Below are 16,742 nucleotides of genomic sequence, written 5' to 3'. Positions count from 1 at the left end.
GCCACCCTTATATTTTGTATTTCAAGCTCAACACCGGCGGTAGTTTCCGGCATAGTAGTTTTTATCTTATCTTAAAAAAAAAAGTTAGTTCTTGTTGTTGGGTTTCATATTTTTAGATTGGTTGTTGTTGTTTTTGGTGATGAATTTATTTTTATTTCCTGGGTTTTTTATGAATAATGATGAAGATGAAGATGAACAACATAAACTTGTTGGGTTTTTCTGGAATTTGAAGATGATTGGGGATAAAGATGATAGGTTAAAATGATTTTTTGGTTTTAGTCCCTCTGCATATTCCACGTGTAATAAAAACAATTCAAAACCAGCTAAATAACTGACATGCCAGCGGTCAAAATAGTCAAAGGATGGAAAACAGACGGTTTACTAAGTAAAGGGATAGAAACCATCATAAATTTAATTGAGAGACTGAAACCAAAATTTCGCTATAATTCAGGGGAAATTTTCTTTTGGTTTTAGTGCCAATGAATCAGAACTCAAATAATTTTTTCAAAATTCTATTTCTTATGCATATATTATAAATTGCTTTTGCAAAATGCCATTTTATAGGTGTGTTAAAGTAAAAATGGTGTTTTTCCTCTAACAAAAAAAAAAAAGTAAAAATGGTGTGAAGCCTTGAGAAGCTTCCTAGTGGATTTTTCACAATCTAAATTATACTTCCTCCGGTCCTATTTATAAGCAACAAAAAAAAAATTCACATAGTTTAAGAAATGTAGTTAAACTAGATAAAATGCATTAAATATGTCTTGAATCAAAATAAACTTCCAAAATTACCCTTTGTTATTAGTGTTGGAAAGTGAGAAAGAGAGAGAATAATTAATGAGACACATTTTACAAGTTAGAATTAATAAGGGCATCATTGGAAGAAAAAAAATTAATATAGCTCAAACTTTCATTTGGTTCTTATGAAAAGGACCAAGGTTTTTCTTCTCTTTCATGCTTATTGGTGTAGGACCGAAGGGAGTACTATACTAACTGGTGTTGGGCCAAAGAAAGGGCCAAACAAACGAGATGGTTTAAAACTCGGGGAATAAAACTCCACATTGGGCTAAAGAGCAAACCATAAGTGGAGAAGACACCACATCTTTCATCATGATTTGCTTTATAAGGGAGTCAAACCCTTATTTCTCAAGTGAGCAGCAACGTGAATTATTCACGTATTTGGTGGCAACAAATTTTTGAGAAGAATTTTGGTTCCTAGATAGATTTTTTGGTACATCGTTTGTTCTCCGTTTTAGTAAAAGTTTTAGTATGTTCTCTCTGTCTTTGAGCTCTTTATTTTAACCTTGTTTATTTGAGATTTATCTTCTCTATTGTTTGGGTGATTTCCCCTTTTGTTGTGGGTTCTTTTGCTGTCTCATATTTCCACCTTCACTTGGTTTAGTTTTTCCCTTTTTGTTTGGGGGTCTATTTCCACGTTATTGGGGGAATCTTTTGATGTCGCGAGACATTATTTTGAAACCATTATTTTTCTATAGTGGATTAATTTTTTGCTCGTGCCCGTAGTTGTTATTCTCTCGATTTGATGGAAGTTTTGCACGCTAAAAAATTTCTTGTGTCTTTATTTTATTTTATTTTCATCTATTATTGTCACCGTTAACAGTTGGATTTGCTCGGAAGTTATTTTGTCTAGGTTCTCACAAGTGAAGAGGAGTTTTTGGGCTTCTAAGCTTTTCGCTGCGCCACTCTGGTTCCCAACAGTGGTATCAGAGCCGATGGATGCTTGACCATGGGCCATGAGCTTTTGAGACTCATAAGCACAAGCCCAGAATGACGATCTCTGAGGTTCCGTTTCAGTGCAAGCCCAACTTTCCTTTGAGATGGAATCACACTTGAGGGGGGAATTGTTGTGTATTAAATGTGAGTAAGTCCCACATTGGAAGATAATGATAAGTTTGAGTGGTTTCTAAGCGTGAGAACTCGTACGCCCATTTCCTTAAGATTTTGAGTGAAAGATGTGGTGTCTGACCACTTATGGTTTGCTCTTTAAAGCTCAATGTTGAGTTTTATCCCCCGAGTTTAACATAATTCAATACCCTCGCCAGGAGTATGATAATAATAACACTGCTAATATATGATTATCTCTAAGTTTTACAAATTAATACCGTATCAAGAGTATGTACAATATAAAAGCGAGAGTTAATGGAGAGAGAGAGAGAGAGAGAGAGAGAGAGAGAGAGAGAGAGAGAGAGAGAGAGAGAGAGAGAGAGAGAGAGAGAGAGAGAGAGAGAGAGAGAGAGAGAGAGAGAGAGATAGATATTATGTAGTCTCTAATTCTCTATCATGGCTCTCCATCCGGATAACTCGTATTATGATTTTTTATGGCCTTGAATACACTCCTCAAAACTCTTCTGCTCGACTCCTCACAAAGACCTTCAACCTCTTCTTGAATAAAAATCATATTTGGGCTTCAAAATGGCGGACTACAATAACCATGATGGTCCACACAAGAAATTGACATTTTAGAGTTAAAAATTAGCATTGGCCTTGGCGCCAAAGCTAATTTTCACTCATTGGCATTAGTTTAATCAATGCAAAGTGTAAAAAGACCACTTAACAACATCGTTGACTTAACAAACACTAGTGAAATTCGCTTATATATCCTCAATTAGTGTCGATTAGAGTAGATGCTAAGACTACTAGCCAAGTTAGTAAACGCTAGTGAAATTATAATATGTGCTTGAATAGCAATATTATTCTCAAATTCGGAACGGTATTGATACCGCCGCCCTAATGTTGGTCAAGTCGAGCAAAATATATAATCTTGTACTTGTAGGTTCGAATTGAGATAAGATTAATGTAAAAAAAATTTAAGTGTTCTTTAAGTCCAACAAATTTTCCCTAAATTGAAGCACCATCTTCTTACCCTAAATTTCGTAAAAATTAAATCAAAATGACACAAAGAATACAAATGATTACTTTGCTTCAACGCTAAAATAAGACCCCCCCCCCAAAGACCACAACAGTTACATCCATATATATTCGCCCACTAGAAAAGAAGGTCCATGCCACTGCAGAGGCCCTTCCAAAATCTCCAGAGATCACCCATTCACATTCATCAGAGTTACTTTCGGCATGCTTCCAAATTCAAGAGAGCTTTACCCGCAAGAACACACAACTTACTTCTAATCATGCACCACTGGGGTTAAAACATTAATTGCAAGTGTCCATATTCTGCCATGTTTTCCAACCTGCAGGCCCGTTGATTAGAACCTAGAAAGACACAGGAACTAATTGGATATCGGTTTACTTGGTTTTCTGCTAATTCTATATAAGGCAAACGGGTGATCCATGTATATCAAAATTGCCACTAACTAATTAGCTATGTGTCCGTTAAGCAGTCACCTCACATCACCTTCAATCTTCAAAAAATCTGCCTCATATACATACATACAGTTCAATTTGGAAACTTTTTTTTTCTTTCTATATGATAAGCTCTGGGAGTGAGGGTTTAATTTGCTAGAATGAGCCTAGTAATAGGCAGAGAGAGTCCTTCATTAATCTGAGGTTATACCGTAACAAAATATATATAGGAATTCCGGAAACAAAAGTGTCATGTTTAATTTCCAATTGAAGTTTATACATTGGCTTGAGTAGTAAGATTAATCATTGTCCAAATATATGGGCATGAATTTCAATTAGAAATGAAGCAGTTTGTATACTTTGTAAGAAGACAAAGAAGATAAGAGAGAAAGTAGACAAGGAATGCCAAAAACAATTAAAGAACGACGACAGGTAGCGAGGGTGACTGGCGAGAGAGACGACAATGATGCAAACAGACCATATTAATTAATTACACCCATCACGAGTTTGGAAAATAAAACAGCAATTCATGAAAATGAAGACATATTTTGTTTTTGCCTATTTAGTCAAACAAGCTGTTTTTTTTTTTTTCAAAAGAAAAGAAACTGTATTTGAATTTATAAAAAGATAAAAGTGAGCTACAGCCTACCGTCAATATATGCATTTTTTACCGTTTTCCAATAAAATTATGACACACGAGCTGGAAAAAAAGTAGTTCAAAAGATTAATGTTCAAATTAATCTGATTTTGTAAACGAGTTTGGTTTTAGTCACTAAGTGAAAAAATGATGTTTAGTGATTATTTTATTTATTTATAATTTCTAGCAATTTTTACTGCCACTAATCGTCATTTTTTTCTAATGAAAGACTAAAATCAAACTTCATTACAAAATCAAGAACTAATATGGTCATTAACCCTTCACAAAATTATCACAATAAGTTAATGAGTAAGTGAGTTTTTTTATTAGTGAGCGACATAAGTAACACCGAGGAATAGTACCTAAGTTTTATTATCCTCTAGATTATCAATCACTCTCCATTTTATATATAGAGAAATACCAAATATGTGTAAGACCACTTGTCTCAATTATTCTAGTGGAATGATTTAGATCAAGGCAAGAGAGAGGGTTAATTTTGGCAAAAGAGGAATAGAAAAGCGGGAAAGAAGAGAATATTTTGTACAAACCCAGAGCATCCATCGTAGATTTGTCATCGAGTCTTCGTTTACCATCAAATCAGGCTGAAATTTGGCCAGCGGGTTCACAACATTTGGTTCTTCAATTTGAACATTTGGATGGAGTTGTTTGAGATGGGAGAAAATGGACTCAAACAACAACAATAATTTCTGTTTATTTAATATTTTTAGTTCTTTATTTCAAGCTTGTTGCTTTGTTATTTATTTAATTGTTGAGCACGATTTTATGCTGTGATTTGAGACTTTCTTTTTATCTTTATTTTGATTATAGTGAGTTTAATTGACTGATTTGTGTTAGTGGTTTTTTACTTCTCACACGGTTAATTATCTTAAAATTTTGGTGTCTCTTTTTGTTTGTGATTTTTAATTTCCGCATTTATTTATTATTGCTCGTCACATATTCTCCCAAGTTCAAGAAATATTGTTCGTTGTGTATTGCTCTGTTTGAGATGTTCTTGCTATTGTGTTGAATTTTCCATCACATCACAAACTACATTTCACGATCTTTTAATTAACTTGATTATGACCGTTAGAAATCACTACATAAATGTATATCTGGTGTCCAACTCTTGTGAATTCCCATCGATATTTACCGAAATTATATAGAGGGTGGATTAGTGATAAGTGCTCATTTTACGTATATTTGAATATCATTTTAAGCACTTATTTGACTTGTATACTTGCATTTTTTATCATTTTATCCCCAAAGTAATTGATTTAGTAAGTATTTAGTTTTAACTTAGAAATAGTATAAATATTATATATTTCATGAGCTTAACTTGGACTTTTGATGCAGGGAAGAAATTCATGAAGAATCCAAGTTTAAAGTGAAAATTTGATTTTTTAGAGTTGCAGAGCGCTGAGCACCCAAAAAGGGGCGTTGAGCGCCCAAGTAGCCGAAGAAACCCAATGCTGAAGGAAGCAGAGCGCTCGGCGGCCTCTGATGAGCGCCCAGCACCCTGTGACCGCCCTAAACACTTATTAAAGGGCAGAAACTCGTTTTTTGACCAATCTCTCCCATTCTCTTTGATTTTCTCCTAATTTTGGCACCATAACAAAGCAAGGGAGCTGGGCTTCATGGAGGAGGGGTCCTTGGGCTAGGATTGGATGGATTGAAACTCGTTTTTTGACCAAGCTCTCCCATTCTCTTCGATTTTCTCCTAATTTTGGCACCATAAGAAAGCAAGGGAGCTGGGCTTCATGGAGGAGGGGTCCTTGGGCTAGGATTGGATGGATTGAAGCTTCAAGATGGTGACAACCTCCCGGAAGCCATGGAAAGCTTGTGAAAGCTTCCATGGTCGTGGTTACGTCGTCTCCTCTTGGGTTTCGGTTCTTTCTTCCCTTTCCCTTGTACTTTTTGTTTCTATTTTTGTATTTAGGATGTTATAACTTGATGCTTTGATTGTTGTAAGCTCTTTCATCAATGTAAATGATAATCTTTCATGTATTGTGTTTTTCTTTGCACTTCATGCTTCTAACCAATCAATTGATAATCAAAAGAGTTTCACTAATTCATAAATAGATCGGAAGATTATTGTGAGTTTGTGTATGCTTAGTTCAATGAAAGTAGACACCTATGTCTTAGGTTACAACACCGTTGTTAAAGTTCTGCTTTCTGTGCTTCAAGTATCGATTGATCCATGTTAGATTTCAGGGGACTAGCATTAGATCGAGAGATTGGTGTGGGTCCGGTCCAAGAGAGAAACTTCTTAGTGTATCAATTGTCTTAGGGTGAGAATATCTTGGGTAGGAACAATAGTGAATTTCTACGTGACAGGTGGAAGTTATGAGTTCTAACAGGAGTTTCCGGGTGAGAACGGAGATTCGCAAGCCTAAGATACCTTGTCTTAGGATAGGTTGGTCATTGGGAATGTCTTTGAGAGAGAACTTGAGCTATATTATTCCTTTTGGGTTTTCTAGATGGTAAGAGATTACGTCTAGGAATTCCAACTGATAGATTCACCTAGGCTAGGGATAGTTAGGTGGATAGCTCTCAACATCATAAGTGAAATGAACCATTACATAAGTGTTTGAGTTGAAAACAATCAAAGGACTAGGTGATGACATTTCTAAATACGTTTTCTTCTGCGTTACCTCAGTAAACCTTCTTTTGATGTTTTCTTTTATATATAAAAACTACAAAAACAACTTATCAAACATATTTTCATCTGCTTGAATCAATGTTTAACTGGTGGAACTAATGTTCACACAATCCCTGAGGACGATAAACCCGTATCTACTTTACTATGATTGAATCATAAAGGTTTACGCCAAAAGCAGTACAAACAATGAAGAAAAAACCTTTATCAATTAGATAAGTACATGTGGACACTAGGAATCTGGGATCATATTTGAAAATCGATATATATATATATATATATATATATATATATATATATATATATATATATATATATCAATGATCAAGTTCTTAATTAATCTGATTCGATCATATCAGCAATTCAGCATGGAGGTCATACACTATGGTAGCGTTAGGCGACGGAACGGAACAGGACAGAACAGAACGGAACGAAACAAAACAGGATGGAATAGGACAATAATGTTCTATGTGTTGTGTTTGGTAACTCCAAGTCAATAGAACTGAACCATGATTTTAATTACATATATAACCCTGCATGTTTAATATTTGATTGAGGAAAACAAATTGAACTCAATTGAACATTTTGCATAGAAACCGTTTGTTATTGCTTACTTCATGAAATAATCACTTATTTCTTTAAAATAATCACTTATATATTGTTTAAGTTGTTTCAGTATGCTATTGAAAAAAGAAGAAACCTAATTATCTATTTAAGCTATTTTAAGTGCGTTTATTTAGATTAAAAATATTGATTTTTAACTATAATTTTTTTAAGAGATTTTGAGAAAAGCATAAATTGATTCCTGTTCGACAACTCTAATTAAAATCACTTTTTTTATCTCCCCTCATCTATCATCATAGATTTCCATTATAAGCTAAAGTAACTGTTTCAAATAATTTGTTTTCAGCTTCAGCTGAAACAAACACAAAAAGTGATTTTTTGATTAAAAAGTGATTTTTCCAAAATAAGTTGAATTAAACGCATTCTAATTGGCTCGTTTATCATTGCTTACAAAAACTGATTTTACTTTTGAAAAAATAATTAATTTTATTTTAATTAAGTTGATTCGTGTTTGATTACTCTAATTAAAATCACTTTTTTTATCTCCTCTCATCTATCATCATAGGTTTTCATGATAAGCTAAAATAACTGTTTCAAATAATCAAATAATCTGTTTTCAGCTTCAGCTGAAACAAACATAAAAAGTTATATTTAATTAAAAAAGTGTTTTTTTTATTTTAAAAGTGATTTTTTTTATTTTAGGCTTAATTCCAGTTTGGGCCCCTGATGTTTCACAAATGTGCGATCTACACCCCCTGTGTTTAAAACGTGCGGTCAAGGTCCCTCATCTATCTAAAACATGATAATGATGCCCTTCTGTTAACTTCCGCTAGGTTCCGTCAGTTGACCAAACGAAAATGTTGACGTGTCACTTATTTAATTCATAAAAAATAAGCTACTAATTAGTGACGGAAATAATCCGTCACAAAACCCTTCAGCCAACACACTCTCTCACCCGTTCACTCACATCTCTCCCTCTCACTCTCGTGTTTTTCTCCTCTCCCTCACAACATCATCTTCTTCATTTTTCTTTACCCTTTCCTCTGCAACCCAACACACCATGGCAGCACCCTTCTCCTCTATTCATCACCCTTATCATACTACTTCTCCTTCCTTCCTTGGCTGAACCACCACCTCCACGCACGCAACAACCACAGTTGACCACAACCATGAAGCTTTGCCCCCTGCAAATGGTCCAACGACCACCACCGGAGTCGCGACCACCACCTGTCAATCGTGTGCTCCTACCCCTGTCCCAGCGAACACCGGCGCTCCAACACCACCTCCCGATTCAAAGAAAATCGACACAAAACAGAGGAGATGAAACCCTAGCCGCCGCCGCCACCTTCTCGTCCCGATTCCGGCGCCGTTCGACCTCCAATGACAAAATCAACACCACGATTTGACTCCCCTTGAAGCCAGCTTCAAAACCCCTTAACCAATTTGATGATCGGCCGCCGTCACTCCGGCGACCGCCGACGGCGCCGCCACCGGCGAGCATCGTTCGCAGTCACACTATCGCTGTGGTTACACCGTAATAACGTCATCTTTAAGAATGGCCACATGGAACCAGAGAAATTTTTGGAACTTTACCAATTAAGGGCATGGAACTGGTTGCAGGTAAGAAATAAAACCTTCAAATTCTCTACTTATGATTGGATTACTAATCCACGTATCTGCCTGGAATGCTTGTAATGGCTATTGTGGCTAGCTGTATTTTTGTTTTATGTTGGTGCTTGTAATTGAGTGGAGGCGTGGGATTATGTTTTGACGGAGTTTGCGCTTTGGGTGATTTCTTGCTTGATCTGATTTTGTTCTCAAGGGGTGATGGAGTGGATGACAGATTCTGGTTTTTGTTCCCTGATGCAGAGGAGTTGTGTAGTTTTTTCCCTGTCTCCTCTGTTTGTATTTCCCTGTACTATCTTTGTATTTCCCTGTACTATCTTGCTTTCTTTTTTCTTAGTTTGTATTGATTTTGGAATATTTTGGTTTAGTTTAGTAATCTGAGTTTTCTATTTGATGGAAACATGTTGATTACTGATTCATCTGACTTTGCATTGCTTTATACTGATTTGTTGTGCATATAGTTCTTTTGCAATGAAATTCCTCTGTTGAATTTCAGGAAGAAAGAGCACGATTTGAAGGGATATGGTTTGTTGAGAGAGTGTGTTGGCTAAAGAGTTTTAAGACGGATTATTTCCGTCACCAATTAGTAGCCTATATTTTATTAATTAAATAAGTGACACGTCAGCATTTCCGTTTGGTCAACTAACGAAACCTAGTGGAAGTTAACAGAAGGGCATCGTTATCACGTTTTAGATAGATGAGGGAACTTGAACGCACGTTTTAAACACAGGGGGTGTAGACCGCACATTTGTGAAACATCAGGAGCCCAAACTGAAATTAAGCCTTTATTTTAAAAGTGATTTTTTGATTAAAAAGTGATTTTTCCAAAATAAATTGAATCAAACGCACTCTAATTGGCTTGTTTATCATTGCTTACAAAAAGTGATTTTACTTTTGAAAAAAATAATTGATTTTATTTTAAGTGATTTTTTGAAAAATTAGATTTTTATTTAACTTTGTCTACAAATATAATAAGTGTTTTCAATTTTATAAGTGATTTTAAACACTTTAGATCCATAAAATTTCAAATATAAATTAAGGGTATTTTTGAACTTGCAAAAGTTTTAAGAGAGTGTTCTGTTCTGTTCCGTTCCCTTCCATTCCACCATTTTCTAAGGAACCAAAGTGTCCCGTTCCTGGAGTCTTTTGTCCCGTTCCGTTCTATCTTAAAAACACGACAAACACAGAACGGAACCCATGTGCCCTGTTCCGTTCCCTTCCCACCTCTCTACCAAACGCTACCTATGTTTACTTTGTCATTTCAGTAAATTCCCCGTAGGAAAGGAATCAAATACATTTCTCAGGGACACTATCCATAAAGTATGGGGTCGGAATCGGATGGACCAAACAAGCAATATAAAATCGAAATTAATTGGATGATTACTGTACATGCCTTGCAAACAAAGGTGTCCGCACCAAGGGCATGCATATATGCATAGGTGCGATTGGGGTCCCCTTTAGAAGATTCCTCCGGGACAACTTTCTAAAATTTAAGGGTGAATATTCGTCTTGTGGATAGCTAGGAACTTCCCTTGTTCTCTATTTAACATTGTCCCTCTATAATAGGCTAATAGCCATTCACATTCAAAACACCATATTCAATCATGGCTACCCAAATTTGTCTAAGTCTGTATATCTCCTGCATTATTACACTCCTTCATATTATTGTTTCCACATTGGCTAGCTCTGATAACTATATCATCCACATGGACTTATCAGCCATGCCTAAACCATTCACCAACCATCATAGTTGGTATCTATCCACTCTTTCCTCTGCATTGGACAATACACAATTTAACTTTGCCTCTTCCAAGATTATTTACACATACACCAATGTCATGAATGGTTTTAGTGCAAGTTTATCACTTGCAGAGCTAGAAGCTCTCAAAACCACTCCAGGTTACATTTCGTCCATACAAGATATACCGGTGAAGCTCGACACCACACACTCACCGCAGTTCCTCGGTCTCAATCCCCACGTTGGCGCGTGGCCTGCCGGTGAGTTTAGCAGAGATATCATAGTCGGTATGGTGGATAGTGGAATTTGGCCTGAAAGTGAAAGCTTTAAAGATAATGGGATGACAAAAATTCCTTCACGCTGGAAAGGCCATTGTGAAAACAGCATCCATTGCAACAAGAAACTCATTGGAGCTCGGTTCTTTAGCCGAGGATTGCTGTCAAAAAACCCCAACATCACCACAGCTTTGAACTCCACCCGTGACATGGACGGTCACGGGACTCACACTTCAAGCACTGCTGCCGGGAGCCGAGTTGACGGTGCGTCCTACTTTGGTTACGCAGCTGGCTCAGCCACTGGAATAGCCTCACGAGCCAGGGTAGCCATGTACAAGCCGTTTTGGGATGAAGGTGCATACTCATCAGACATAATAGCTGCAATTGACAGTGCAATATCGGACGGTGTAGATGTTCTTTCATTGTCATTCGGCTTCAATGATATCCCCTTGTACCAAGACCCTATTGCCATAGCCACATTTGCAGCCATGGAGAAAGGCGTTTTCGTGTCCACGTCGGCCGGGAACGATGGTCCCTTCCTTAAAACACTCCATAACGGAACTCCATGGGTGATTACTGTGGCGGCCGGAACAATAGATCGAGAATTCCACGGCATTCTCAAGCTTGGAAATGGAGTCCCAATCACCGGCTTGTCTCTCTATGCTGGAAACTTCTCTTCCCACCCTATCCCAATTGTTTTCATGGGCTTGTGTGACAGCGTGAAGAAACTTACCAAAGTGAGGAGCAAGATTGTGGTGTGTGAAGACACCAATCAAACACTTTCCGATCAAGTGTTTAACGTCGATGCCGCGAAGGTTGTTGGGGCAGTTTTCATAACAAACAGCTCTGACAGTATGTTCTACTTACAGAACAGGTTTGCTTCTATTATTCTTAACCCAATAAATGGAGAGATTGTGAAAGCTTACATCAAGAAGGGTAGTAGTAATTCTAATTCAAATTCAAAATCAAAAGCAAGCATGTCTTTTAAGATGACAATTTTGGGAACTAGACCAGCTCCTAGTGTGGATAGTTACAGCTCTAGAGGACCATCAAGTAGTTGTCCATTTGTGTTGAAGCCTGATATTACAGCTCCTGGTACATTAGTCTTAGCTGCATGGCCTGACAAGATTCCTGTGGTGGAGTTTGGTTCTGATAAACTCTTCAACAATTTCAATTTGATAAGCGGCACATCCATGGCGTGCCCTCACGTTGCCGGTGTGGCAGCTCTTTTAAAAGAAGCACGTCCGGATTGGAGTCCTGCTGCTATTCGGTCGGCCATCATGACAACCTCGGACATCTTCGACAACACCGCGGGACTCATCAAAGACATCGGCCATGGTTACAAACCGGCTTCTCCTCTGGCTTTAGGAGCTGGTCATGTCAACCCCAACCGAGCACTTGACCCGGGACTAGTTTACGATGCCTGTGTTCAAGATTATGTCAATCTTCTATGTGCTTTGAAGTTCAGCCAGAAGAACATCACGGCCATCACGAGATCCTCCCACAATGATTGCTCTAACCCTTCCTTGGATCTCAACTACCCTTCTTTCATTGCTTTCTTTGGTGCCAACGACTCGTCTTCAAGGACATCACGAGAATTTAAAAGAACTGTGACAAATGTTGGTGAAGAAGGATTAGCAATTTATGTGGCTAGTGTTACTCCCATTGAAGGGTATCGTGTCAGCGTTATCCCTAAAAAATTGGTGTTCAAGGAAAAGAACCAGAAGCTAAATTACAAGTTGAAGATTGAAGGTCCAAGAAAGACAAGAGATAAGAAAGTGTCTTTTGGATACCTCACTTGGACGGATGTGAAGCATGTGGTCAGGAGCCCCATTGTGGTCACCACCATCAAATTCTAAGTCTAGATCTCAATATTATGATGTCAAGATGTTCTTTGCAGATGAATCAAGTGATGAACAACAATATATTAAGAACGAAAAATTGGATAAATAATACTAATTTCTCACTTGGCTATCTGATATATTAATTAGCATCAACAATTAGTTTAAGGGGAATTATCTGGCACATGAATTTTTTTTTATCAGCATGGTACAAGAATCACACTGTTACACTTTTTTTTTGAATTAAAAAGCTTATAAATATATATCGTCAAGAATAACTGGAAAATCCTTTATAGAGGATAAGATAGGAGGCAAACTCAATCAAACATTGGAGTACATCACCTCCTAGGGGCATAAATAAAAAAGCCCAACAACCAAAACTAAAATATAATAGTCGCAGAAAAAAACCTAACAAAGCAACAACAGTAAAACAAAGCCTCAAAACCCGGAAATAAGCAACTAGAACCACCACCAAGACGCTAATAAGGGAACATCTCACTAAGTTCTTTCTCCAAACCAAGAATAGCTTCTAAATCACTCCCGACATAAACAAGACCTAAGGTTTTTCCAAGAAGCCATGCTTTCTTAGCTCTAGTAAAGTACCTGCTAGAAGGACCCGCATCTAAGAACGAAGGGGGGTCTGAGGGCGTGGGGGATTACATCTCTAACATAGAGGAAATATCAGATAAATATTTACACTTCTAAGTATTATTTTGTTAAGTAGGTAAGGTAATTCTAAATCAGCCCAATGAAATTATTAATAATTATTAGTTAATCCTTGACGAGCCCACCAAATTCTCCCCTCTCCTATGTAATTTGAATCTTCCTGGTAAAAGGAAACCCTATCAACGACCATCAAGTCAATGATTTGACGACCCCGACAAATGTGAGAGCTTTCTGATGAAAAGTTGAGAGCTTTTCGCCAACTTTTGCAATTGTTGTTGAGCGCATGCGCCCTACTAAAAGGTGAAAGCTTTTCACCTGCAACATTCAGTCATTATTATGTATATTGAACTGTTAAGGAAATGTTCACTCAGCTGAGATCATAACCACGCATCAAGATTGACCAGCCCAAAACTCCAACCAGATGAGCATGTGGTGCAATTAGTCTGTCACCTATTGGAGAATATTCATGATTCTCATAAACATATACTAAGGTAGTGTTTGGCCCGCCTTTTTTGTGTCTTAAAAGTCACTTTTAAGTAAAAGTGAAAAATAAGATCTTTTAGAAAAAAGTAAAAGTTGTTTGTCAGTTTTTATTTTTTACAACTTAAAAGCTACTTCTAATTTAAATGTTATTTGTTAGTTAGTAAATTCACAACACTTGGTGGTTGAAGCGACATGATGGTGGAGGGTCAGGTAGCACTGGTGCTGGAGGTTGGTGTTACCTATTGACAGTGGTTGCGGTGGCGGTGGTTGTTACCGGTGGTGGGAGTGGTGGTGGTGGTGATGGTGAGGGTTATGAAGGAAGAGTTGGCGGCAATGGCAATGGTGGTGGTTTCGGAGGCGACAATGATAGTGGCGGTAGCAATGATGGTGGCGGTGAACGGTTGTACGTGGTGGAGTGATGGTAAAGGTGGTGGTGGTGGAAGGTGGAGGGTGGTGGTTGCAATGGACGTGATGGTGGTGGTGCAATGGAGGTGGTGGTGATGGTAGTCGTGGCGGTGGCAATGGTGGTGGTGAACTATAGTGGTGGAGGTGATGGTGGTGGTGGTAAAGGGTGACAGTAGCAGTGGTGGTGGAAATGAAGAGGTGACAATGGTGTTGGTGGAGGTGGTGAACAGTTGTGGTGGAAGTGATGGTAGAGGTGGTGATGGTGGTAGAGGGGAGGTTGGCGGTAACAGTAGGGGTGGTGGTGGTGCAATAAATGTGGTTCGTGGTAGTGGCAATGGGGGTGGTGGCAGTGGTCGTGAGGTTGCAACAATGGTGGTGGTGGAGGTGATGGTAGAGGTTGTTGTGGTGGTGGAGGGTGGCAGTAATAGTGGAGGTGGTGGTGGTGGTGGCGACGATGGTGGAGGTGATGGTAAAAGTGGTGGTGGTGGAGGGTAGAGGTGATGTCTCTACAACTTACTTGAAAAAAACTCTCTTATTTAACTTTTTACTTAAAAGTCACTTTTTTATATTTTCTTTGTAAAAATATAAGTAGCTTGTTTAGCTTATTTTTTAAGAGCTTATATCAAATACGTTTGACCAAACTTTTCTTAAAAGTAACTTAAAAGTAAAAAATAAATCGGGTCAAACACTACCTATATCATTTTCGTTTGGGTTTTAAGAAGCTGATAAAATGTATGGGCCATCTTGTTGATCCTTGGGTCCGGCAACTGGGTGAAGCCTTTGGCAAAAGGCTCTGGATCTTTTTTGGAATCCATCAACTCTTTTCTCCTAAATACGTTTTCTTAACCCAAGTAAGTAGTTTTCACCCAAGAAAAACAACATCAAGTAAGTAGCTAAAAAATATGTAAGAAAAAAGGGAAAGTGGAGGAAAATGTCAAAAAAAAAGTTAAAATGAATAATTTTGTAGATGCAAAATTTAATTTTTTTTTCTTTCTAGTTACTAATTGAATACATATTCTTGTCTAATACGATTCTTGGTTTTCTTGTTGAATTGTTATATTGATCAACTAAATTTTGTTTATAAAACAAAATAGACTAAATAAAAAATTATGGTTTTTGATCCATGTAATGACCAAATGATGTTTTTCTTTCCTTTGCAACAAGAAAAAAAAGACAAATGATGTTAAGTAATAAGATAGTGTTACCTTATAAATAAACAAACTCATCTATAAAAATATGTCAAAGATTGACTATTCTCAGGTACACATTCATTCAAAACCACAATCCTTATTTTTGATCATAACTTTGTTAAGTGTCAAAAAGTACCCTAAACACTAATAAGAGGAATGCAAAAGTTAAAGTCAACCTTCAAATTCAGTATTTAATGCACAAACAAAAAGTATTATATAAGTATATATTTAAGGTAATAATATATTCTTTGAAAGCTAGGAAAGTATATATTTGAGGCAATAATATATTCTATTCCAAAAATATAGATTTAAGGTAAGTGCATATTCTATAGTCAGGGATAGTGGGATATACGCAGTCTGGGCGATTTTCCACTTGTGCGTCAACACAGCCATACATAGTATGCAATCTGTGTTCAACACTAGTTCTAAAACGAACCTAGCTCTCTGTGACTACATATATGTTGACGTCTCACCTTGAACAACCATAAAAGAAGCACCAATATGAAACGTTGCTTCCCATGCAAAATATATACACCAAGCTACCACCCATTCCCCTACTACCCAATTGACCATATATATTTGCAGAAATCACTATACACACACACACACACCATACATGAGCTGGGTTTTTATCACTATATAAAGGAAATCGTTTTCAGTTTTTAATTATAGAGGGCAAATATGTTTTTAGTCCCCGAAAAATAGGAAAGAATTGGATCTGGTCCAACTAAAAAAGTTGCATAGCTTTTAATCTCTTACATTATTGTAATAAGTGAAGTTAGTTTAAGTCATGTCGTATTTTTTGTGACGGTTTTTTATGTATTAACAGTTATTTTTAACCACCACAAATGATTTAGATTTTAGTAGTAGTTTAATCGCCACAAAATGAACTGAGAGATTAATTTTCCTGATTTCTTTACATTGTTGAAATATGTGAAGTTAATATCTATTATAGTTTTTGACGGTTTTTTGTATAATTAGCAGCTATTTGTAACCGCCACAAATGATTTAGATTTTAGTGGCAGTTTAATCGTCACAAATAGAATTGTGAGACTAATTTTCCTCATTTCATTAATGCTAGAGATAAATAGTACTATGACTTTTATTTTAAAAAAAAGATCAAATCAAATTCTCCTTTATTTTATAGAACTATTTCCCACCAAACGCCAGTAAATTCCAGAACAAAGATAGCTAATATAATACTCGCCACTAGAATTATATATATATATATATATATATATATATATATATATATATAAATATATTTCGAACTTGCCACTAGAATTATATTGAAAATGCAAATAATTAAGGTGACTTTGATATTTTAATATTTTTTGGGATGT

At 36.8% G+C, this 16,742-nt stretch overlaps 1 protein-coding gene across 1 annotated transcript; it reads left to right on the top strand.

The window, feature by feature from the left end:
• Nucleotides 1-10,129: 10,129 nt before the first annotated feature.
• On the top strand, nucleotides 10,130-12,788 carry LOC130746336 (subtilisin-like protease SBT3). Its single transcript, XM_057598929.1, has one exon. The coding sequence runs from the start codon at nucleotides 10,406-10,408 to the stop codon at nucleotides 12,671-12,673; it is 2,268 nt and encodes a 755-aa protein (XP_057454912.1). The 5' UTR covers nucleotides 10,130-10,405; the 3' UTR covers nucleotides 12,674-12,788.
• The last annotated feature ends 3,954 nt before the right edge of the window (nucleotides 12,789-16,742 follow it).

The sequence above is a fragment of the Lotus japonicus genome, chromosome 3 (assembly GCF_012489685.1).
Source record: "Lotus japonicus ecotype B-129 chromosome 3, LjGifu_v1.2".
NCBI lineage: Eukaryota > Viridiplantae > Streptophyta > Magnoliopsida > Fabales > Fabaceae > Lotus > Lotus japonicus.
This window is presented reverse-complemented; position numbering and strand designations above follow the sequence as displayed.

Bases quoted from the DNA above. Each gene is read 5' to 3' on its own strand.
- LOC130746336 (XM_057598929.1), top strand. From the start codon at position 10,406: ATGGCTACCCAAATTTGTCTAAGTCTGTATATCTCCTGCATTATTACA.